General features: G+C 49.7%; 1 protein-coding gene across 3 annotated transcripts in view; it reads right to left on the bottom strand.

Moving 5' to 3' along the window:
- Positions 1-25,096, bottom strand: part of MYO18B (myosin XVIIIB) — a 232,527-nt gene that overhangs the window by 11,365 nt on the left and 196,066 nt on the right. For all 3 annotated transcript variants that reach the window (XM_089894624.1, XM_089894623.1, XM_089894622.1), the window contains 3 exons: positions 23,561-23,605; positions 22,164-22,301; positions 1,834-3,031 (listed from right to left, as the gene is read on the bottom strand). In XM_089894624.1, the coding sequence (XP_089750750.1) occupies positions 1,846-3,031; positions 22,164-22,301; positions 23,561-23,605 (1,369 nt within the window). In that variant the 3' untranslated portion in view covers positions 1,834-1,845. The remainder of the gene's footprint in view (positions 1-1,833; positions 3,032-22,163; positions 22,302-23,560; positions 23,606-25,096) is intronic.

Raw genomic sequence — 25,096 nt, 5'->3', positions numbered from 1 at the left:
ATTTGTATCATGGGCAATGGAGCTGTACTGTCGAGCTCAAGACTACAGCGTGCAAGTCAAAGGTGGAGGAGATTTTTAGGCAGGTGCTCCGTTATCACAGCGAGCGTTGCTGGGAGGGGAGAAGGGGAGCTGAGCTTTAAAAAAAAAAATGGCAGAGACAAGATGTTCTGTGACGATGTCTGCTAAGCACTGTTCCCCTTCGGGACGTGTGCCCTTTACTTGGCCTTTGAAACTGCGTTCTGTGTCCCCGAGAGCATAATAATGTAAATGAATATCAGATCTCTCCTCAGTAATTGAGAGCAGAGAGAAGGCCATGTTAAGTCAATTTAATTTGCTCTGATACAGTCCAAACCCATCTCCGTGGAAGGGGCAATGGCTTTTTGATGGGCTGAGGGTGACTCTCAAAGTGACAGGACGTGCGGCTTGTTTGGGTCCAGGAGGCCTCTGGAAGGAGGGCTGGCGGCTGAGCCAGGTGTGGGCTGAGCACGACCACTTGACCACCTGAGCCTTGAGCCGCTGCGAGTTCTGAGCTTCAGTGACGCGGAGATTTACAGACGCTGGGGTGGGGGACCCGCCACTGGGATGTGGGTTTGCATCGCATCTGAACCCAGAGGGAGGCTCTAACTCCCCCTCCGCTGCTTCCTGGCCTGCCTCATGGGGCTTTGCATTTCAGTCGGGAGCTGTGAAGTGGAAGACTCAGTGCCCTGGAGTCTGAAACATGCCCTACGAGGTGCAGTCAGGGGCCAGCCTGGCCTCAGGGCAAAGAGCACTGGAGTGGGAGTCAGGGTGGCTGGGTTGGTGGCAGACTCACTGGGTGACCTTGATCTTGAGGTCCTCCTCACTTGCCCAAGAGTGAGGTTGGAGTCTGTGAGTTCCAACCCCCCCTTTAGATGTATAATTCTAAGCTCTGCCTCAGTTTGCCCTCCATAGAGGCAACCCCTTTAAAGACCCAGCTCCATCAGTGTGGCTCTGAGTTTACTCACAAAGAGGCCTGGAATAAGTACCTAAGAAAAAGTATCACCAACAAAAGTGTGGGGACTCTGGAGATTCAAATCCCAGTTCTGCCTGGGTGATTCTGTACAAGTGCCTTAACCTATATGATTCTCAGTTTGTCAACCTGTAGAATGGGAATAAATCATACTCACCACCTCTTGGGGTAACTGTGGGCACCAAATGACTGCCTGATAAACACATTCAATCAACTGGAGCTGTTATTAGCAACGAATGTCTCTTCCTACCTTTACTGCAGAGAAGTGCCAGGATCGGGACGGGAGGAGAAGGCAGAGGGAAGCACTGCTGCTCCCACGGTGTCGCTCTGGGATCTCTGTACTTGTCCCCTCCTCCCCCTTCTTGGGCCCCAGTTTCTCTTTACACATTTAATGCAAGAGTTGGACTTCACTAACGTCAAGGCCTCGTCTACGCTAGCCTGACCCTCCCCCCATCCACCCGGGCTCTCCCGTCACTGTGCGGACAGATGCCTCCATGGCTCCCCCAGCACCAGGGGAGAGGAGCGCTGGAAAGAGAACAGGACAAGGGTGGGAAAACTTTAAAAGCCCAGCGCCTCCTTCAGCACCCTCTCCCCCGCCCCCCACGGGACCCTCACACTTTCTGATGGGCCTGTATTTTCAAGAGCAGAGAAACCGGTGGCACCTAGTGAGGGCCTCTGGTAAGTTTTGCATTTACCAGGAACACGTTATTTGCATAAATAGCAACACATCATTTCAGTGAAAACCTAAAAGCAGTAGCAGCAACCGGTTGCCTCCAGGCTGCCAGACCTGGGTGGACCCCCTCGTTTCATCCCCCCAGGAGGACAGGCCAGCCTGTCGCTGTTACCTGAGCTGGTCCCTACTTCTGTAGGTATTTCTTCATGATGCTCTCAACATCCTCCTCTTTCCTCCCTGTCCCCGGCTCTCTGATCTCAGGGGATGTTCTCTCACCACCGTCACCCTCCAGCCGTGGGATTCTTGGCCGACTCTTGATGCTGTCGGCGCTTCTGAAGGACACGATGGAGCTGGAGGAGGAGGATGAGTCGGAGAGGTGAGCAGGGTCCTCCTTGGACTCCGGGCTCCTTTTCAAAACGGTGGTGATCCCTGAGACAAAGCCCCCGTCGGCCTCTTCCGTCTCAAAGTGGACGCTTGAATGCTGTGAACTGTCTTGCCCGTCTTTGGCCGCTCGGGCCAAGGACGTAGGTGTCTCCGGCTTCCGGATGGCCGGGAGGAAGTCATCGAAACCCACTTGGGTCTTGCGTTCATAGTTGAGGCTCGGGACCTTCCAGCTGAATGGGTCGCTGCCCAGAGGGTGCCCCATCAGGTGTGCAAACTGGCGGTTCTGGAAGACGAGCGGCTCCTTCCCGAGGTCCGGACAGCCCGCATCTTCCAGCGAGGACTCCAGACAGCGCCTCCGCGGGCGCAGCGTGGGTGACAAGAACGAGCCCTTAAGCGCCGTCGGGGAGCTCGGGGTCCTCCGCGAGCCAGGCCCCGACTCCAGGAGGGACTCGCAGGAACTGAAGCGGGTCTTCAGCTTCTCGGGCGGCGGGCTGGGACCCCCCACGCTCTTCGAGGAGATGCACTTCAGGCTGGTGGACCGCAGGAGCCCGGCCGACGCATCCAGGGGTGACTCGGCCCCAGCCCTCAGAGCCAGAGCGCCCTCGTCGCTGCTGGTCCTGGCCCTCCGCAGCGTGGACGCCACGGTGGTCTGGTAGATGGGGAGGGTGGGCCAGTCCTCCAGGCCCAGCGGCGACCCCCGGCCCCTCTGCGCTCTCTTCCTCCGGAGCCCTTCCACGAACTCCGACAGGGCAGCCGATGGGCTGGGGAGCTTGTCCCTGGGCCGCGGGGACACGTCTCCACTCCAGGAAGACGGGGAGGAGGACAGCGCGCCCGACCTCTCCGGGGGCTTTCTCTGGACGCCACACTCTTCGCTGTCCCCGAAGTGGCCGTACTTTCCTCGGCGGAGGGAGAGCGGGGACGCGGCCTTGTCCCCCCAGGTCCTGCCGTGGGCGTCCTGGGCCCCGTCGCTGGCCTCCTCCTGGATCCTGCGCCAAGAAGAAACCCGCCGTCAGCGGACACCGTGCCATCTCCACAGTCGACGCGACTGAGTCCCAGAGCGCGGGCACTAATACTATTTTTCTTTGGAAATGCTGACCCCACCTGCACCCTCCAACGAACCATACGATTGAATGCGCAGACTCAAGCCGTGCAAATGATTTCTTGTCGCTTTCTGAAATGCAATTTCTGTCTATAATTAAACCTGACTAAGTACGTTTGAGTAGGTTAAAACTGCACCTCTGAGGGATGACTCAGATTTACGAGGCATCATCTCTGACATGATAAGACCTATCACCACACAGTCTGCTGTGAAATAGGTAATTTGCTTCTTGAAGACTCAGGGGCACCTACGGGAGGTTATTTATTTATTTATTTAGGGCCAAGCCCGGAGGACAGCCCCACCAAGCAGAGCCTGCTGGAGCCAGTGACCCAAACATGCGCCTGAACGAGATGCTCCGTGACACCCGACTGTTTCATGGGATGCGGGTGGGATTAAAAACAAACAAACAAACAACAAAAAAAATGGTCCTTCAAAAGGGAAACAGCTCCATCAAATCATCTTGAAACCAAGACTATACACGAGAGGACAGACGCTTTCTATTCTGGGACTGCCAGGCAGAGGCATTTTGCAGCAGCTGAGCCAAAACCACTGCCTCTGAAGAGTGGGAATCTCACAGTGGGGCAAAATTATAGGCTGTAAGACGAAAAGCAGGGCTTAGAGGAGAGAGACTGGAATCCATCCACTGTTCTTTAAAAAAATAAAATCTATTTGTCCTCCCTCTAAGACAAGCGACCTCCTTCCCAGACAACAGCAAAGCTGTAATTTACAAAAAAGCAAGAAGGGGCGCCAAATGTCAGAGTTTGGGCGTGGCAGCCGGGGCCAGGGCTCAGCCTGAAGAAGGTGGGAGCGATGGTGATGCAGGTTCCCGTCGTCAGCCCCTGCTTGCTGCTCTGTCACGACAGGAAGGATTACAGGAGCCAGCCTCCTACACATAAAGGTTGGAATGCTGGCACAAGACCGAGGAAGGTGTCCTGCTCACCACAGTCTGATTATCACCGTTTCCATCCCCTGACCACGTAGGATAGTTTAGAGGGAAAAGAGCTGACCACAGTGACCCAAAGGGCTTTTCAGTCTCAGAAGGAGCCAAGCCCATGGCCCCTGGAGGTGATGTCAGGAGTGGAGAGGAGAGTACAGATAGGGTAGGGGACTGGGATCTTTTTCAGGGACCGGGGCAGGGACCTAGGCACTGCCTTCCTGAGCTCCCACCAGCCCATAAGCCTCTCTCTTCTGATGCTAGCAGGAGCCTCCCCTGACCCAGGCCCTGGCGATAATACTCTGTGAAAAGGTTCCCTGAGCGACAGGCACAGGACTGGCTGCGCTCATCTGTCCCTCCTCATGCCCTAGGTCAGCTAGGTGGAGAGGACCAATGTCACAGTATGGGGCAGTGAGGAGCCCACGAGATGGACCCCAAGGTAGGCGTGTCGACGCGCTGCCTCCATCACGCACTGTCCTCACTACCCTTAGTCTTCCAGGGGCTCAGGCTCCCGACCCCCTCCCCGACCTCCTGTCTTGTGAGTTAGCCCCTGGCTCGCTCTGCTGCAGCCACACGGGTCTCCCGGGACAGGCCACGCTCTTCCTGCCTCCGGGGTTTGCATTTGCTGTTCCCTTCGTTGGATGCACTCCTTCCCCCTCCTCCTAGCCCAGGTCACCGTCCTGATCTCACAGGGAGATCAAGGGGAGGGAAGAAAAGCCCTGGGCCCCATGCCGGGCACCTAGCTCCTCAAATAATGGTTAACAGTTATGATTAATAATTATTAATCATCAATAATTAGCCGTTCGGGCTCATTACGATTACTACTAACAACCTCTGGGTCTCTGGAGCCTAACCCACCACTGGGCTCCACGAAAGCCTCATGTGACGTCCCAAGAGGAGTGGGCAGGAGAATGAACGGGCAGGTGACCCTGCGTCCCATCACTCCCGGCAAAGGCTGGCCCCCATGTGCTCAAACAGAAGCCTCGCAATTTGCCCAGAGCAGCTGCTCCCTTCCTATTTCTTGCCTGTCACCTTCCATCTCCGTCACAGCTGGACGCAGGCTAGGAAGGGAGCTGGAGAGCTCCTGTGTGATTACCTGAAGGGGTGTTTGTCAACATCATCACTTTAGAATCGCTCCCCTAACACATGGCAAGATGGCATTCACATGCCTTTCTCTTCTTCATCTTTTTTTTTTTTTTTTAATAAACAGCTTGGAGCTGCCAGGGGCACTGGGCTGCCGCAGAGCTGACAAAAGTCATTTCCGTCCTGTCTTGGCCCTGAAAGGAGGCGGACGTGATGAATGTGTCTTGGGCGCTCAGTCTCCGCCATCATCTGTCATGTGGGGATGGCAGCACCCAGGGCTCCTGCTGCCGGGCCTCCTGGGACTCTGCCATCCCACTCGCCCCAGCTCCCCTCTGGCTGCAGAGGCCGAGACAGGGAGGGAAGAGAAGCTACAGGAGGAGAGGGTGGAGTGGGGGGAGGAGAGGAAGCAGGGGAAAAGGGCAGAAGGAGAGGAGGGTGGGGGAACCCCAGCTCTCCAGCCTGTGCTGTCGAGACCCTGCCGAGTCTCATCTCTACACCCTGACTCGGCACTGTGCCCAGCACACAGTAGGTGCTCAGTAAGCGTTGTCGAACCGAGTCAAGTCTCCCTTGGAAATCAAGTCTCCGAGGAAGAGAAAGTAGGTAGGATGAGGAAAGTGGAGGAGGGGCAAAGAGAAGTGGGGAGAAGTAGAAGCAGGACCAACAAGAGGGAAGGTGAAGTGAGAACGGATGGGGGAATGGAGAGGAAGAGACCGGTGGCGATGGAGGTGGCGAAGGAAGAGGGAGGCTGAGGGCAAGGCCAGGGGGACAGAGGGGAGGGCCGCAGGTGAGGTGTGGGCTGGCAGCTGAGGGCCGGCCTTCCTCATCTCTGACCACAAGGTGGGACAGGCCGGGGCACAGGAAACCGTCAGCAGCCCAGGAGTGGGGTCTGGAGGTCGCAGCCCATGTGTGCTGCTGTCCAGGCGCAGAGGACACAGGCTCGCTGGGCTGGAGCCGTGGGGGACCTCGGCTGGGCCAGAGCAGCGGAGATGTGCCTGCCTTCCCCAAGGCCCACAAGGAGCAGCATCTTCCAGAAGGGACACCCGCTCAGGGCCCCCCTGGCTGCCCCCAAGTACTGACCACGGAGCCCTGCTGGGGGCCCACGTGTGGATGTCACAGGGTGGAGTGGGCAGGTCCCTCCTTCTGGAGTGGTCTGGTTGGTGCCTTCAGAGCCTCAGCTGGGGGGCTGGAAACCAGAACACAGTCCCAGCAGTGTAGACTCAGTGGGGGAGGGCAGAGTGAGGAGGGAGGGAGGGGAGGTGGGGAAGCGGTGGGGGAGAAGGAGAGAAAGAGAGAAGCCTCGGCTTGGCTGAGTGCTGCCTCCTGGGTTTACCACCCAGAAATCCACCCACGCCTCTGCAGCATCTTTTTCTATTTCCTGTCTGCTCCACCACTCCAAGGGAGAAGTTTGCTGCATTCACTCCTTTCTGTGTGGAGACCGCAGAACTGAATCTGAATGCAGACGCCCTCTTGCAAGCTTCAGGGTGTGGGTACTAGCTCCGCTGTCTGGGTCACGGTGATCCTCTCCGTTTCTGCCCTGGCTCTGGACACTTCAAGCACATTCCCTTATCTTCCTCCAGGGGCCTGGGAAGACTCATTTTTTCCCCAGCTGTCCTCATGGGACGGCTCAGCTCAGGTGGAACTCCCTTCCATTGGCATCGCGTGACGGATGGGTGGTGGCTAATCAAGACGTTGCTGTGCCTGCCTCAGCCAGGGAGAGATGTGATGCACAGGACGTACTCCGAGTCTCTGGGAGACGGGTGCAGACACGAGCTAGGCGGGGGCACTGTGATTCTCTGAGGAGGGACTCCAGAAACATCTTGGGAACTTTTGCACCTGCCCCTCAGTCTACCCCAACAGGAAGAGGCTTGTAGCATACCTGCCTGATAAGGAGCCAGCGGCATTCCTGGGCATCCAGCCACACAGGCTCCAGGCTGGGTCCGAAAGAGTTACCCCTGGCTGAGCACCTACTATGTGCTGGGCGCCGTGCTGCTGCCATGGATACAGGGGAGAACAAGCGGGTGGGCCACCTGCCTGCATGGAGCTGACCGCCACGTCCATTTATAACCTCGACGGCCACCCTGGGGGTTAGAAGTTGTGAGCTCCAGGCACAGTGAGGAGGGGTGGCACACACAGTTGGGAGTAGCAGAGATGGGGTTCCAACCCCACAGCCAGCAGCACCCTTCTCTGGAAACTTCCTCCAAACTCTGTGATGAGATACAGGGTTACCAGGTAACATCTGTCCCTTGGAGTCTAGTCTGATTCTGCCACTCACTAGCCACTCACTTGCCTTGGGATAGGCACCTAACTTCTCTAGGCCTCAGTTTCTTCAGCTGTACAATGGGGGGAAACCAGGTCAACCCTGCAATGTTGCGGAGATAAGAGAGAGCTCCAGGAGGGCAAGAGTTTTTGTCTGTTGCATTCACTGCTCTATTCCTGTGCCTAGAACAGTATCTGAGCACACAGCAGGCATTCAGTAAACATCTGTTGAGTGAATGAGTGGAGTGCCAGAGCCCTAGCACATAGTAGGTGTTCACTAAATATGTGTTGGATGAATGAGTGGACCTTGAGTCCTCTGGCGCATAGTAGGCATCTGATAAATGTCCATTAAGTGAATTGATGAACAAAAGAATATACACAAATACTGTAGCTTTGTGGTATAGTCTGAAGTCAGGGAGTCTGATCCCTCCAGTTCCGTCTTTCTTTCTCTAGATCGCTTTGGTTATTTGGGGTCTTTTGTGTTTCCATATAAATTAAAAAAATTTTTGCTCTAGTTCTGTGACAAATGCCATTGATAGTTTAATAGGGATTGCACTGAATCTGTAGATTGCCTCGGTAATGTATTACAGTCTTTTTGACAATATTGACTCTTCCAATCCAAGAACATGATATATCTTTCCATCTGTTTGTGTTGTCTTCCATTTCTTTCATCAGCATCTTATAGTTTACAGAGTAGAGGTCTTTTGTCTCCTCAGGTAGGTTTATTCCTAGGTATTTTATTCTTCTTGAGGCGATGGTAAATGGGATTGTTTCCTTAATTTCTCTTTCTGATCTTTCATTGTTAGTGTATAGGGATGCAAGAGATTTCTGTGCATTAATTTTGTATCCTGCAACTTTACTGAATTCATTGATTAGCTCTAGTAGTTTTCTGGTAGCGTCTTTAGGATTTTCTACGTATAGTATCATGTCACCTGCAAACAGTGACAGCTTTACTTCTTTTCCAATTTGGATTCCTTTTATTTCTTTTCCTCTAAGTATTGGTGGCTCACATGTATGAAGGCTTATTAGATAAATCAGGAAATGATCATGCAGAAATGCTGGAATTTTTACTCTGTCTAACCTGCAAGGCTAAGAATCCGGGCTTCAGGAAGCAGACAGGCCTGGGTTCAAATCCTAGCTCTGTCCCTTACTAGCCAGGTACCTTGTGAAGCCTCGCTGTGACAGTGGGAACAGTAACTCCCAACCTCACAGAGACGACGTACGTCATCGGGACAGTCAGTACACGTGAGCGTAGTGGCCCACGTACACCTCCACCTGCCCCCAGCTCTTCATGCCAGGTGGATTCTGGTGCAGTTGAACTTGCATATATATTACTTATTCATTTCAAAACATTACTACTAATAAATATATGTTTAAAATCTTAATGATTGTTTTTCAATTAACGGCCCCTCCCATCAGCTTAGATTAGATTGAGGATCGAGGGCAGGTGTTCAAGAATAAACAATTCCTAGGTCCGAGCCTGCTCTGAGCAGCGCAGAAAAGGGGTGAGGACACGCAAGTGGTCTGCTCATCCTCAGAGCAAGCCAGATGCTGACGCACGCGTCTCCAAGTCGGGCCACACCCCCTCCCCTGACAGGCCATCCCGTGAATGCAGCTCCATCGTCTTGCCTCTAGTGCCTCCCACAGCAGTAGGCATTCCATGAATACTGGGTGAAGAAAATAATGCATGTACTTTGTATGTATCATCTCATCAGGGTGTGGATGATCACCCCATCTTGCAGACGAGGAAACTGAGGCTCACTAGTGAGAAGCCATCTGCTCGAGGCTCACACTGCTCAGTGGCAGGGCCTGGATCTGAAGCCATTGCTTTGTCCTTCCACAACATCACACCCCCGCCCAGGCAGAAAGCTAAGAGGAAACCTCAACCACTGGAACTCATGTCTACACACATACATTGTTCAAAATCGACTGAGACACAATGAGTAAAACATGGAGAGGCCCAAGTCAGGGAGACACTGGTTCCACTGGCATTAGTCACAATCACACAATGAAAACCAGAATTCCCAGGTCTGAGTCTGAGCAGAGCCTGAGCCAACAGTAACTACAGGAAACTCGATGCAGATTTTTGTTTTTTTTTTTTCGCGGTACGCGGGCCTCTCACTGTCGTGGCCTCTCCCGTTGCGGAGCACAGGCTCCGGACGCGCAGGCTCAGCGGCCATGGCCCACGGGCCCAGCCGCTCCACGGCATGTGGGATCTTCCCGGACCGGGCACGAACCCGTGTCCCCTGCATCGGCAGGCGGACTCTCAGCCACTGCGCCACCAGGGAAGCCCTCGATGCAGATTTAATGACGCCATGAATCATCCCCAAAGACATGCTATCACCCCCCCCATTCTTCATCAACACCCTGAAATTAAAGAGGAAATTAAAAATGTATCGATGTTCTTTAACATCGAGGTCTGGATGGGAAACCAGATGTCCTTAGAAGATGGCCTGAAGGTACTGTAACCGAGTCCAACACAGCAGTTGATGGTCTACAATAGAAGCTGACACGGTGCCCAACACTGTGCCTGATGTGGTGGGAAACACGAGACATTTATTAAATCCCTATAGCGTGCAGGTGAATTCTGCATCACGAGAGCCACTGTATATTGCGCCTTTACGCTCTGCAGACGTTATTCAATTTTATCTTCACGACGGTCCTCTAAGTCAGCAACTCTTATAATCTTCCTATTTCACAAATGAGGCTCAGGAAGGGTAAGTAATTTGTCATGGAATAAACGTGAATTTAAACTAAGGAATCCAGCTTCGGGATTCACGTGTCCTGACCACTCCACTCTGCTGTCAGCTGTTGCCTTTGCTCCACTTTACAGAGTTGGAAGTGGAGGCTCGGAGGGCAGATGGAGAGGAAGGACCAGAGCCGAGGCTCTCACCTCGGCCTCAATGAGCATGCATCAATACGATGCTCAGCTAAGCCCCTCACAGGAGAAGACGGGCTGCCTCAGCCTTTCGGAGGGCACACTGTGGGTGTGGACACGGGATCAACCCACGCAGAAGGGTCAGCAGTGCGAGCAGCTCCAGGTACGCTGGGAACCGTGGACTGTAAAACGCGGCAGGAGGCTCGCAAGGGAGAGGCGAGGGGCTGGGGCCTGAGGGCACAGCCTTTCTGGAGGCGGCGGGGTGCAGTCAGGCTTTCGGAAGAGGGGTAGGATCTGGTGGTGGGAGGGGTTGAGGAAGACACCCCAAGTAGAAGAGCCCTCCTACCAGCTGTTAGCTTATTCAGTGGTTTCTGCAAAACCCTGGACCAGCAAGGGCTGATGTCTACATTTCACAAGCAGAGACACTAGGGCTTAGAAAGGCCACTCGGCTGAAGGGAAAGGCTCGAAGCAAGGAGGAGGCCACGGGGTTGCGATGCCCAGGGAGGCCTGCTTGATGGCAAGCAGGAAAGCTGTGGAATAAGCCGCAGAGAGGCCCTCCGCCTGGTTATTTCTGGCCTGAAGGTGCAGGGACTTGAGTCAGGAAGCAGACTCTGTAAATCCCCTATATTCCTTATAGTATAATGTTTTTATGAGGCAAGATAGCTCTTAAGCCTTGCTTGCTGTTTTCTCTGATCTTAAGCAGGTACTGAGTCCTTGACACTTAAAAAAAATGACCCATTAACTGCCCTCAGTGGACACCTGCCCACGTATCTCCTGTGGGTCACCAGAATTTGCCTTGTCTCACCCACCCATTCTTACTGGTCACCAGGTACTAGGACCAGTGGGCTTTGAACAGAGTTGCCATCAGAATCATGCCTGAAACTCTACCAAAAAAATCAGTTTCAATGGGGGCGGGGCGGTAAGGGGACCATTCTAGTTTAAAAGAGACTAAGGACTAATGGAAGATGTTAATAAGAGGGGAAACTGAGGGTAGGAAGACACAGACGGGGGAATATGGGCGCTCTGTTCTTTCAGCTCAAGTTTTCTGTAAGTCTAAACCTTCTCTAAAAAAAGTCTATTTACTTTTTTTTTTAAGAGACAGACCCAAAGAAAGAAAACAACGAGATGCAATGAGTGCCCTTAATAGGGTTCTTCTTTCAAAAAGTACAGTGATACAACTTCAGAACAGTTGGGTTAATATGAATGTTGGTATCTTGGACGATACAGTGGATTTGTTCATTTTTTAGCTGCAATGATGGTGCACATAGCTAGGAGAAGTCCTTCTTCGCAGCATAAAGATGTGAAATTGTCTTAAGGAGAACTGTCATGATGTTTTCAACTTACTTTCACGTTGTTGGGCATAAAAAAAATGTGTTTAGATATAGACAGAAGTAGAGACGAAGGTAAAGATAGAAATAAAGTCAATATGAAAAAAAAAACCATTGTCAAATTAAGGTGGAGGCTAGCAGAGTTGATGGTGCCCAGACACCTTCATTGCTTAAAAAAAAAAAAAAAAGAAGAAGAAGGAGAAAGGAGGACAGAGAGAGGCAAAGGGGAAGGAAAGGACACTTTACGAGTGATTCTACTGACTGATTAAAAAAAAAAAAGAAAAGAAAAGAAAACATTTTTACTCGCCCTTCAATGTTCAGCCCCACCGCAGCCACTTCCAGAAGCCTTCGCCCACCTCCCAGGCTGGGCTAGAGGTCTCCTCTGGTCCTACAACCCCTGTGCTCCTCCAGCCTCTATCCTCTAATTGTTTGCTTGCTTGTTTATAACTCCCAACAAGACTGTTAATTCTGAACTAGACTGTATTTTTCTTCTGTGAATTCCCAGGATCTAGAAGAGTCCCTTAAGGGAAGTTCGTGGAGTGGAAAGAGTGAAGGAATGGAGGAAAAGAAAGATGAGGGATTGTGGGAATGAAGAAAGAGGGGACAAAAGGCTCCATCTGCCTCATCTGGCTGCTTCATTCAGACCCCAGCAGCCCCACTTATGGGTCAGCCAAACCCACTTCTTTGAGATTAAAACCAAGAGATTCAAAACCAACTTCCAGTACACAACCTAGAGGGGATTCCTCCTATGTCGAAACCCTATCCAAAGCCTGGTTTTATTTCTAGAGAATTTTATCAACTTCAGAATTGAGAGGGAGTTGGAACCACATCTGGTTTGAACCCCTCATCGTCCCCCTGGAAAAACAGAGAAGGAGAGAGCCTCCGGGGTTCACAATCTGATGAGACGGGAAAGTACTGGCTCTCAAACTTGAGCCTGCCCTCTGATACAACCTCCACAATGTCCTGAAAGAACGAACTGGGTATGTAAAATAATCAAATCGGATTAGAGATTCAACTTGGGTTCAACAGATTTTAAATAAATTTTCAATGCTTTCTTTCGCTTTCTATGCGTAGACATTAGCTCAGCTGAGTGCTGTACAATGGCAATAAGCACATGAAATCTCTGACTTCTTCATAAGAGCACCCAGTTCATCATAAAAATGCATCTTTAGGCGAGTGGAAGTTACCATCCATCCGCTCCTCCTTCTGGCCATTCAGGGTCATTTGTGGAGTGCCGTGACGCCAGCTGCTGCTGACACTGAGGTGAATAAACCTTGCCTTCAGGGAGCTTATAGTCTAGAGGGGAAGGCAGTTCACCAACGTATGACTGGAGGGAAGTACGAGTGACCCTGCATGTCCTCCTGGGCACGGAAACTAAGGAAGAAATGTTTACTGAGCAAAAGGAGTAGAAAAGTCTCACTCAGCATCCAGCTTGATAGTCTAGTTTGTATCAGAGAAAACTGCTACTTAGGAAAAACAGAAAAGCTAAATTTAAACTTAAAGGCATTGGAGAGTTCAGAAAATAGGCTTATCTAAATTCAGAGCAGAAATTAGGATGGTGGTTACCTTTGAGTAAGGAGGAGGTCACGACTGGACCAGATACGAGAAGGTGTTAGGGGGCTAGCAACGGTCTGGTTTCAATTTTCGTAGTTATTACAAAGGTATGACCAATTTTTGAAAATTTCAAAAGATGCAGTTTCCAGTATGTATGTTTTGATAAGTTTACTTAACAAAAGTTTAGCTCAGTTAGAGAACCACAGACACTACAAGAACGTCCTGAACTATCCGTGATTAATCCAAATGGTTTTATGCAAACTTGCGTCTAACTTAGGTGAGCCTCAAAATTCCAGAAAGATTTGCAGATCCATCATATAAGACCTGGAGCTCTGGATAGAAAACAGCCCTCCTTCCCATGGAAGCCTGTCCAAGAGTGATGCTGGCTCCAAAGATAAACCCCGACAGAGCCAGTCTTCTCCGGCTCCTCACTGGCTCAGGCCTTGGGTCCACGGTTAGTATGTTTGCATTGAAAATTTCCATGCTTCCAGTTTCCACATCTTGCCCACTAATCTTCTTAATACTGATAAAACTGAAAAGAACCCTTTTGTCCTAGGAAGACATAAAACCAGTTTCGTGAGAGGCTCATTCATTAAGTACATTCAGGATGGATTAAAATGATCCTGAGCTCGGGGCTTCCCTGGTGGTGCAGCAGTTGAGAGTCCGCCTGCCGATGCAGGGGACGCGGGTTCGTGCCCCGGTCCGGGAAGATCCCACATGCCGCGGAGCGGCTGGGCCTGTGAGCCATGGCCGCTGGGCCTGCGCATCCGGAGCCTGTGCTCCGCAACGGGAGAGGCCACAGCGGTGAGAGGCCCGCGTACCGCAAACAAAAAAACAAAAGATCCTGAGCTCTGGTTCTAAGAATGCAGAGACCAGTAAATAAATGTGCTATTGAAATAAGATTAGCAGTTGATGCTTAACCTACTTTGAGAACAAGCTGTTTTTAATGCCAAATATCATCCATTTACATTTACATAATTAATGAACTAATTACAAACGAGTCTTATCTAATCATTCAAGCAGGTCTCACATGACCCATCCTTGCCCCCACTCCTGCAGTAGAGTAATTGCATTTTCTTGAAAGCAATACAACTTTATTTGAAAGACAATACCTTAGGGCTTCCCAGGTGGCTCAGTGGTTAAGAATCCACCTGCCAATGCAGGGGACACAGGTTCGAGTCCTGGTCTGGGAAGATCCCACATGCCGCAGAGCAACTAAGCCTGCATGCCACAACTAATGAGCCTGCACTCTAGACCCTGCGAGCCACAACTACTGAGCCCACGTGCCACGACTAATGAAGCCCTTGCACCTAGAGCCCGTGCTCCGCAACAAGAGAAGCCACCGCAGTGAGAAGCCCGCGCACTGCAACAAAGAGTAGCCCCCGCTCACCGCGACTAGAGAAAGCCCACAGCAACAAAGACCCAACGCAGCCAAAAAAAGACAAAAAAACAAATGAAAAACCCCCTATAGTTTAGACCTTTTTACTGATTCAAGCCCGCCTTATCCTACATAAAAATCCACGGGGGTTGATCAAAGGAGGATGGTGGTGCCTAAATCTTTTGCTTTTTTTTTTTAAATTTATTTATATGGTTGAGCTGGGTCTCGTTTGCGGCGCGGGGTCTTGGTTGTGGCTTGGGCGCCTTAGTTGGGGTACTCGAACTCTCAGTTGCGGCATGCACGTGGGCTCTAGTTCCCTGACCAGGGATCGAACCCCAGCCCCCTGCACTGGGAGCACGGGGTCCTATCCCCTGTGCCACCAGGGAAGTCCCTCTTTTGCTTTTAAACTAAGAACCACAAGCCAAGAGTATGGGGCTGCAAATGTTTACAGAAAGCAAATTTTTCCCTGAAAAAGGAAAAGTTGTAATGCCGTCTTTTAGCCAAATGAAAAAGCAGTTGTGTTAAATCAGTACCAAAGCAAATGATACGTACAACAGTAATTAGCGAAGATTACACAGTAATTAAAATCACGATGATTATGTGAGTGAGAATAATTTATACAATAATCTCCACGCTCACACTGCAATATGGTACAAGTCCAATAGCAACAGTGCAGAGCCATGTTTGGTAATAAATTCAAATCACAGCATCTCTAATTATGTGGTGACAGATCGGTCATTGAAACTGAGGGATAAATAAAGTCTCTGACCAGGATACACACAATTTTATTTGGACTTCCCAAGGCTACCAAATGGGGATCCCAAATACTCCCCATCCCTCCCCCAACAGAAGGAGCCCCAGACCATCAGGTTCCCCCACTATATTCCAAAAATTCTTGTTCCATGCTGCTAGCAACTTGCTCTGTGATACAAGACAGTTACCCCGTCTGGCAAAGCCACACTTGGCTCTTCATATCAGCATCATCCTTCTAATCACCCTATCAGAGTGATTAGAGAGGCCATCTAACTTCCATCCACTGGTCATTTATTTGCTCAATGCATGTTTACTGAGCACCTACTATGTGCTAGACACCGTGGTGGGTGCTGAGGTAAGAAGGAAAAGAGAAAGCTTATGTCCTTAAACGGTTCACAGCCTAATGAGGGAGACAGACACCCGAACGTATGATCCTAACGTATTATGGAAAGTGCTATGGGAGAGGGAATCGTGGGGTCTGCAGAACCACGGCAGAGGGGCATGTGACCCAGCCAGGGAGTCAACGAAGTCTCCTGAGGCAGGTGAAACTTGAGCTGAGTCACAAATAAGAGTTCATGGGCTTCCCTGGTGGCGCAGTGGTTGAGAGTCTGCCTGCCGATGCAGGGGACACGGGTTCGAGCCCTGGTCTGGGAGGATCCCACATGCTGCGGAGCAACTGGGCCCGTGAGCCACAACTACTGAGCCTGCACGTCTGGAGCCTGTGCTCCGCAACGAGAGGCCGTGACAGTGAGAGGCCCACGCACCGCGATGAAGAGTGGCCCCCGCTCACTGCAACTGGAGAAAGCCCTCGCACAGAAACGAAGACTCAACACAGCCAAAAATAAATAAATAAATTAATAAATTAAAAAAAACAAAACAAAAAACAAATAAGAGTTCATGAGGTTAAGAAACATGGGAAGGAGGTCCAGTCAGAGCGAAAACATGGACACAGGACCAAGGGTGGGAAACAGCACAGCGTTTGAGGGAGCAGCATAAACCGTTCGGGGCACAAAGCATGAAGAAGAGATACAGGGAAATGAGACCAGAGAAGCAGACAAGACCCAGGTCACAGAGGGCACGGGAAGCCCACTAAGGTGCCTGAATTCCATCCTGTTCTATCCTGCAAGGCAGAGGTCACAAAAGGTTTTCTACAGAGGACAGATAGCATATATTTTTGGCTTTGGGGCCATACGACCTCTGTTGCAGCTACTCGATTTTGCCATCATAATGCAAAGGCGGTCATAAAGAACATGCAAAATTAAAAAAAAAAGAGCATGGCTGTTGGTCCAATCAAACTTCATTTACAAAAGCAGGTCAAGGGCCATAGTTTGCCTGTGGGTGGTAGTTGGCTGACTCCTGCTGTAGGTGACGGGAAGCCACCGAAAGCAGATTTTCATTTGAGACAGATCATCCTGGCTGAAGCTCAGAGGAGGGACTAGAGGAGGGTGGGGTCGGAAGGTCTTTGCCAGAGTCTAGAACAGAAATGATGGTAGCCTGACTTCAAGGTGCTGACAGTGAGGATGGAGAGAAGTAGAAAGGGTCAAGAGTATTTGCTTGGCCACTTCCCTGGTGGTCCAGAGGTTAAGACTCCGCGCTTCCACTACAGGGGACGTGGGTTCGATCCCAGGTTGGGGAAGTAAGATCCCACATGCCGCGCAGCCCAGCCCAAAAAAAAAAAAAAAAAAAGCATTTGCTTAAAGGGGGAGGGGCAGGATAAACAAGATTTAGGGATCAGCTGACTGGGGATGAGCGAGAGGGATGAGAGTCTCAGATGAGTCAAGGGCGCCAGCTTGGGTGGCTCTGTGGATGACAGAACCACCAAATGATACTGATGACATTGGTGGGGGAAAGGGAGGAGTCTCCCCTTGGATACGCTGGGTTCAGACACCAGGGAGACATCCAGGTGGCGAGCTTCTAAAGGTAGGCGGTTAGATATGATATATGCATTTGAAACCTGGGAGAACTAAGAGCTGGAGGGCTAGATCTGGGGGTCATCCGCTTACGGTGAGGGAGTTAAAATCACAACAGGATTGCCTGGGACCAGGTGGAGAGAAAAACAGCCGGTGAGAGCAGCATCCCGTGATCCCCAGCACTGGCGGGGCTGGGGAGAAGTTTGGGGAGCTCCAAGGAGCAGAAACAGCTACAAGGCCGGGCAGGCAGGGAGTTCTGAGAAGTGTCTGACAGAGGCCAGTGCAGGAGAGAAGTCCAGAAAAAGATCAAGACTGGAGAACGTCCCCTGGTGTGTCCCTTTGGGAGCCGCTGACACGGTGAGAAAAGTTTCAGTGCAGTGGCGGGGGCAGGCTCAGGGCTGGAGGAAAGTGAGGCAGAAACGTGAGGTGAGTGAAGACGGTGCATGTGGGCCTTGCTTTGAAGAAGCTTGGCTCCAAAGGGAAGGGAAAGGTGATGGGTGAGGACACAGTTAGAACGGGGAGGACCCAAAGGTGCTTATAACCTGTGGAGAAAGGACAACCACAAAGGCAGAAGTTGAGGATGCAGGAGACAGAGGGGATGCTGGGCACGCTGCAGGGGAGAAGGGACAGCGGGCTATGGATGCGACTTGAACAGGACTGGATCTTATCTTCTGAGACCAGAGGGAAGATGAGGGCAGAGAGAGATGGATTTATAGACACCACAGAAGTTCAGGCCATGATTTTCTTTTCTTTGAATGAACCAGGAGTTTAGGGTGTCTCCATAGAGTGAGGAATCAGGGCTGGAGGAAAGTCAGGATGGTTTGGAATAACTGTCCAGTAAAATGAAAGAAACAACGGACCACTGATAAGACATCAGCATCTGAACAGCTGGTTCAATTAATGCCCATCAGTGCGTGGACCCTGCAGAACTGTGTGAGTGACCAAGGCTGGGGTTCTGTGGGATGTGGGGATGGGGGTCTAGACAGAAATGGGGCTTGGACCTGCCTTGGAAAGCCTGAGGTGCTGTGAGGCCCAGAGGGGAGAGGAGAGAAGCCTTTCCTGGAGCACTCTTCCAGCAGGGCAATGGCCTGGAGGGCAGGAGGGAGAGGCCAGGCACCCTGCAGGGCCGGGGAGAGCATACCAGCCCTGGATGCCCTGGTACCACCTGCAGCCGGCCGTCAAGAGAGAATCCTGAGCCAAGCGTGGCTGCCACCATCAAGCCCATAAACTCCCTCCCCGGGGGCCACGGAGGTAATTTAGCATCTCCGTCACCAGTAGCTCTTGCATTTATCAGTGGCAGCTGCATGATTCCTGGGCTGGAAATCATAAAGCTTTAGGTGTATTTCTCTTGAGCTGACATCCCCTTATAAATAATACAAGAAATGCTTTTATTTTTTTGGCAGAAGACTGCTTTCTCTCTCCTCTTTTTAGAGTGACCTTCTTTCTCAGTCAAGTTTGGGAATGCCCAAGGGACTCATATCTTGAGCCCTGTGATGGGCCAGGGAATACGGGGGGTGCGGGAGCACACAGGAGCCTTGTATGCTATCCTGCCTCCTCGCACAAACAATGCCCGGATGATCTGGTAGCATCTAGTCAAGTTTAAAATGCAAATTCCCTTTGACCCAGAGAATCATTTGCCCGTGTGCATAAGGACGTGTGCTTTTTTTTTTTTTAAAAGGCTTACAGGTTAATAGCAAATATCCTGAACTCAACTAAAAGTGAAACAAGAAGACTGCAGTTTAGTAAACCCATGGCATCATTTAAAGTTCTTCTGCAGGAATGTAAAAGAATGAGATAGACTTATGTGGACTGATAGGGAGAGATCTCCATGGTATATTGTTGAGGGAAAGAAGCACTTCGTAAGAATTTAGAGCATAATATACATAAAATAACATCATACCATTTATGTGTTTTAAAAGCCCACAAAAATGCTATGTATTTCCTACAAGTACATGTATGTTTATAAATACACAGAGAAAGATGTGGAAGGATACACGCCAAACTGAAGACGATGGATACCTTTGGGAAGGGAACTGAGGTTAGGGTGGTAGCCAGGAGGACTGTCGCCTTCTCAGATATATTCTAAGTTCTTAAAAGGTAGAAGGATTTACAGATTATAAAGCTGGAGGTCAAGGAACCTGAACTCTGGGTTAGTCCTTACTATAAGCTTAGGTAAGATATTTCCTTCTGCAGACCACAGTTTTTCCCATTTATATAATGAGAGAATTGGACTAAATAATCTGGTGGTCCCTTCGAACTCAGAAGTTCTAGAACCTTTAAATTGTAAACGTATTCCAAGGACAAAGCTTAAAATTTTCAGGGCTTAATGCCATGGAATCTGGCACTCAGTAGGCACTTAATAAACATCTTTTGAATGGATGTTGAATGTTGAATAAGGATCCTTATACAGTTTTAATATTAGTAACAGGCCAGCTCTTTGCCAGTAAACTCTGCCAGGTGAGCGATCCACCTCCTGGATAAAAGTCAGAGTCATGGCAGTGTGGCAAACACAAATACAGGCTTCGGAGGCGTTCAAACCTGGGTTCAAATCCTGCCTCTTTCACTTACTTGCTGAATGACATGGAGCAAATTTCTGACCCTGAGTCACAGTCAATGATGAGCTGTGACCAATTACAGTTAGTATTTCTGCTCAAGTGTTGATGTTATGGTCAGCTATTCATTCAACAAACATTTATAGAGCACCATCTGTGTGCCAGCCCAAGGGACACCAACATGAAGAAAACTGACAAGGAGCTTATGGTCTCTTCTTGCCTCCTGCCCCACTGCTGCCCTTGGTGCAGGCCCCTCTGCTCTGAACTGCAGCTGGACAAGCCTGAGGACTTGGAGGGGGAGCAGGCAGGAAAAGGGGTACTAGGCTCTAGAGAGGGCTGCCTGGAGGCGCTGCCCGAGGCGCAGCTACAGGAACTGGGGTGTGGCCGTCTTTGCCTCAATCAGTTGTTCCCTAACCTCTGGGCCTCAGATCCCTCTTGTGCGACATGGGGGTAATGACATCAGTCTCCTGGGGCTACTCTGGGCATCAAATATGTACCAACACTAATAAAGCAGCTAATTTTCTTGAGCTCTTTCTAGGGCTCTGAGTGCATCCTCTCATTAACCCTGACAATGATCTACTCACAAGAAAACACGAACAGAGAAGTTAAGCAACTCGCCCCAAACTTATGGTTACCAGGGGGGAATGGTGTGGGGGGGGGGGATAAATTGGGAGATTGGGACTGACATATACACACTACTATATATAAAATAGATGACTAATAAGGACCTACTGTGTAGCACAGGGAACTCTACTCAATACTCTGTAATGACCTATGTGGGAAAAGAACCCAAAAAAGAGTGGATAGATGTATATGTATAACGGATTCACTTTGCTGTACACCTGAAACACAACATTGTAAATCAACTATACTCCAATAAAAATTATTAAAAAAAAACAACAAAAATTTGCCCCAAATCTCACAGCTTCAGAGGAGCGAATGTGGGATTGGAGGCCAGATGCTGTGACTTCAGTCCGTGTACTGAAACCACTGCGGCCTCCCACCTCCCACTCACACGGGTGCCAAGCAACTCAGGGCATAATTCCTTACCATGCAGCCTAATATAATTATAGTTGTGAAACTTGGGTACTATGCTAATGAGCTCTCACATTCCTCCAGTTCTGCTTCTGCTGCCTTATACATTGGCTGATGGGGGAAAACAGAGGTATTCAGTTATCAGGAGAGAAAAAGTCCTCATCATTTGAGTTCATGGAGGACATGACTCTTTCTCCACACAGGTCTTTGTTTTTAATTAAGAGCGGTAATCAGATAAGCTTGCTTTAATTAACTCCCCCAATGCACCCCATTCTCAGAGCCTCCCTTTGATATTTTCGACATCAAACCTTTCAGCCTAAGATTATCAGCAGACATGTGCCAGATATTTTCCATTTCCCGAATATACCCGAAAGCTTGGAGTGAACTTCCACCCCTTTCTTTTTGTAGAGACAACTCCCTGCTTCAGAGCAAACACGTTTCAAGTCAGGAAGGGGTTGTCTGGGTTTGCGCCATTACTTTGTGATTTTTCTTTCTATCTTACCACATTGGTTCCTCTGTTATCACACAAGCATTTGTGTGCCTTTCATCTTAATTACGCATCTGCTTAATCCATAATTTTTGATTTGTGGCCATTAGCTCCTAATTACAAGAGGGCTGCCCTTGAAAAGGAAAACCACACAAGCTGAGCAGAATGGAGCTGAAAAGCAAGAGGAAAGATGGACTGAAGTCCTACAGCGAAGGCTGAGCCCTGGGGCCCATGTGTTGGAGCAACACTGTTGCCAGTCCTATAGATTTGTGAGGGTCCCATCTCAGGCTGTGGCTGAATTTGTCTCCTTCTATGGTAGGAAAAAAATATAAAATTCTGACATTCAAACAAAGCTGAAATTTCTGAGGAGGAAATCATCCAGCCTAACAGTTTTTATATGGACTCCCCATTAAAAGAAAAACAAAACCAAAAAACTTTAAGTAAATATGTTTATAGAGAAAACTTTAAGTCCAAAACTATCTATAAGTGGAAAACTAGTGGGATTTGCCTTAGATAGAAAACAACTATAATAAACCCACAGCTAGTTTTTAAAATGTTCACCCCCTGCTATTTAAAATCATCTGGAAAACTGTGCTTTAGGGAGGGCTGTATTAGATTCTCATCATTTCACCTGTGTGGAGCAGTAAACACAATTTTATTTCCTGTTTTACAGGTGAGGAAGTGAAGGCTCAGAGAGGGTAACTGGTCTGCCTAAAGTCACACGGCTAGGAAGTGGCAGGGTCATACCTCAAACTGGACCATGCTTGTCCTTGTCTAGGACAGAGGAAATGGAAGACTTGAACAGCAACCTTCAAAGCCTGAGATTCTTTCAGCTATTGGTCATCCAGAGGCAGCGGGGAGATACTCTTACCTGGGGCTGAGGGTACAGCTGCTGATGGCTGACTGTCGAGAGGGGGTCCTCACCCTGCCTGTGGCCAGGGACAGAGTACAACTCAACCAGGACTGCAGACTGCCCTCTGGCTGGGAGCTGAGGATGGAGACGTTATCTCTAGAACCAGAATGCAAGATATCGTCAACATGACGACAACTACAGTAACAGCAATAACTAGATAGTCACCCCTTAGCATGAGCCAGGCATTGTGCTAAGTGCTGACATGCATAACTTTAATCAGTGCTCACAATACTGTCCCTGAGCGATGGGAGCCAGTGCTGCACCTCTTACACAGAAGAGAGTAACGGGATTTGGGGATGCCAGCTTGGGTCTTGACTAAGGTCACCCAATTCCAACGCCCGTGCTGATAACCACTGCTCTTCCTTGGGAAGATAAGCACTCTAATATAGATGCTGAGGTATCTCTAATTTTGGAGTAAAGTTTGGCACTGAATTTCATACCAAATGATATGGTCATGGAATATGTCAAGTGTGAAGGCCTTAACTCCTCGCCTACCTAAGCTGGAATGTCTTTGGGGACAGAGACTTAATTGTAGGCCCCCTATTTCTGAAAGCAGCACAGGGAAAGGCCTGTGTGGGCCTCTCATTGCTGTGGGTATTCAATGATTATTTTCTGGTTGATAAATTCACTCAAATATATATTATATATAATATATAATAAATTTATACATTGATATCTACACAAATTTGTTTGTTTGTTTATAGAGCACTCTATGCCAGGCACCATGGGAAGGAACTATAAACATGAACCCAACATTGACCCTGCCCTCAACACCCCATTTTAGCAGAGTAGACATCTATATAAATAACCATAAAAGAAAATTATCAATGCTGTAGATAAAGACAAGGTAGGTTCTAAGGAGGACAAGGAGGGAGCCTTGATTTGCTTCTTGGAGGCATAAAGGAAGGAATCAAGTAGTGGCAGTTGAGCTACATCTTGTTTGAAGGTTAGGGCTTGGCTACACAGGCCTGGAAGGAACAGCACACACATAGGTACGTAAGGCACGGACGATATGGAAAGCAGGAGTCCCAGGTGGAGGGGGAAGTAAGGGTCAGAATGTGCAGGGCTCAAATGTCAGTCTAAAAAGTCCCTTCTGAGGCAACGGGGAGCCACTGACGGTGTCTGAGGACGGTGGCACGGCAAGTCATGGGCTTCTCTTTGTCTGCGAGAAGTTGGACGGTTCAGTAGTACCCCCGGGGCTACATGTTATGGCCATGGGGTAAGAGCTCTCGTGGGCACTGCAGATAACTCTCCAGGTGGGTGTGGATGTTTCTTCTGCAAACTGGACACAGAGGGCCAGGGGCTCGTCTTGGGCTTTGGTGTAATTGGCTCAGTTCTACTCAGGGTTAACTTACGTCTCTTTTCTGCCACTGCCGCTACAATCCACTGCTGTCTGGACACTAGAAGAAGGCACAAGAAAGAGTCTGTTATCCTTGTGCTGCCAGGGGCTGGGGAAGAACCCAGTCTTTGACGTTAAATAAACTTGGGTTTGAGTCCCACCTCCAACCTTTGCCACTGTGTGATCTTAGGCAAGTCACTTGTCTTCTCTGAGCCTCCTGTGGTCTTTTGTAAAATGTAGCTAATAATCGCCTTCTCCCCCAGAGTTGTGGAGCAGACTGAGATAACCCTTATAAAGATCTCAGCATGGTTCTTGGCAAATAAGCAATGTTAATTAAAGGGTAGCAACCATTACCACTCCTCTTGTTTTAGTACAACTAGTACTGCTATTAATAGCATCATAATTGTCAATGAGCATTTGCTCTATATTCTTTGCGAGTGCTTGCAAATCAGACACGGGGATGCGGTGGTCGGCTTTCCCAGTGCATTCTGGGAAACTCTGAGCTAATTACAATAGTAGCTACTCTCTTGAGAGCATCCCTTGATTCAACAAATACGCATTACACACGATCCCACTAACCACCTTGCCAGTCTCCCTCCTGGAGTTGAGGAAGCTGACACCCTTGTCCAAGGTCACGCAGCTTTGAATCCCCCAGGTCTGTAAAAGCTACTCAGCTCATGCTCTTAACCAGAGTGCAACCACTCAGTGTACGGGTGTAGACACCCAAACCACAAACCTCAGACACCTGAGCCGTCATTTTAATCCTGGTTCCTCAGGCCGGGACCTCCCAGCTTTATTTTTCAGTGAAATCTGGGCAATTCCTTCCCAGAAACCCTGGTCACTTCCTCTGAAGGATGCACCTGCAGCTCCTTGGTCCCTACCCTCAAGGGTCAGTCACTCTCGGGGTCTCTACTAACACCTATTCATCCCCACCAGACTGAAAGAGTCCCTCACAGGCCAAGAACACATCTTATTCGTCCCTTTAGCCCCAGGGCAAAGGCTAGAGCAGAAGTTCTCTCAGAGGATGCCTGGTGAATCCACTAGAAGAGGGGTCTGTAAATGACGGCCATGGGTCAAATCTAACCTACACATCTGCTCCTATAAATAAAGTTTTATTGGAACACAGCCACCCCCACTCATTTGCATTCTGTCCACGACTGCTTTTGCTCCACGGTGGCAGAGCAGAGTAGTTGCAACAGAAACCACATTGTCTGAAAAGCCTGAAATATTTACTATCTGGCCTTTTAAAGAAAAATTTGTCGACCTCTCCAGTATTTACAAAAAGCACCTTTTGTGAACGACCCCTTGAGAGGCAGAATAATGACCCCACAGATGTGAACATCCTAATCCCTAATCCCAAGAACCTATGACTGTGTTTCCTGACATGTTAAAAAGGGCTGTGCAGATGTGGTTAAGGTTAAGGATCTTGAGACAGGGAGGTTATCCTGGATTATTGGGGTGGGCCCAGTCTAATGACTCCAATCCTTAAAAGCAGAGACCTTTTCCCAGATGTGGTCAGAGGGACACGTGGCTATGGAAGAAGAGTCAGAGA

Source organism: Delphinapterus leucas, chromosome 14 (assembly GCF_059928025.1).
Source record: "Delphinapterus leucas isolate spDelLeu-1000000601 "Yukka" chromosome 14, BTC_Dleu_Yukka2, whole genome shotgun sequence".
NCBI lineage: Eukaryota > Metazoa > Chordata > Mammalia > Artiodactyla > Monodontidae > Delphinapterus > Delphinapterus leucas.
Note: the sequence above shows the minus strand (reverse complement) of the source record. Positions and strands in the feature narration are given on the sequence as shown.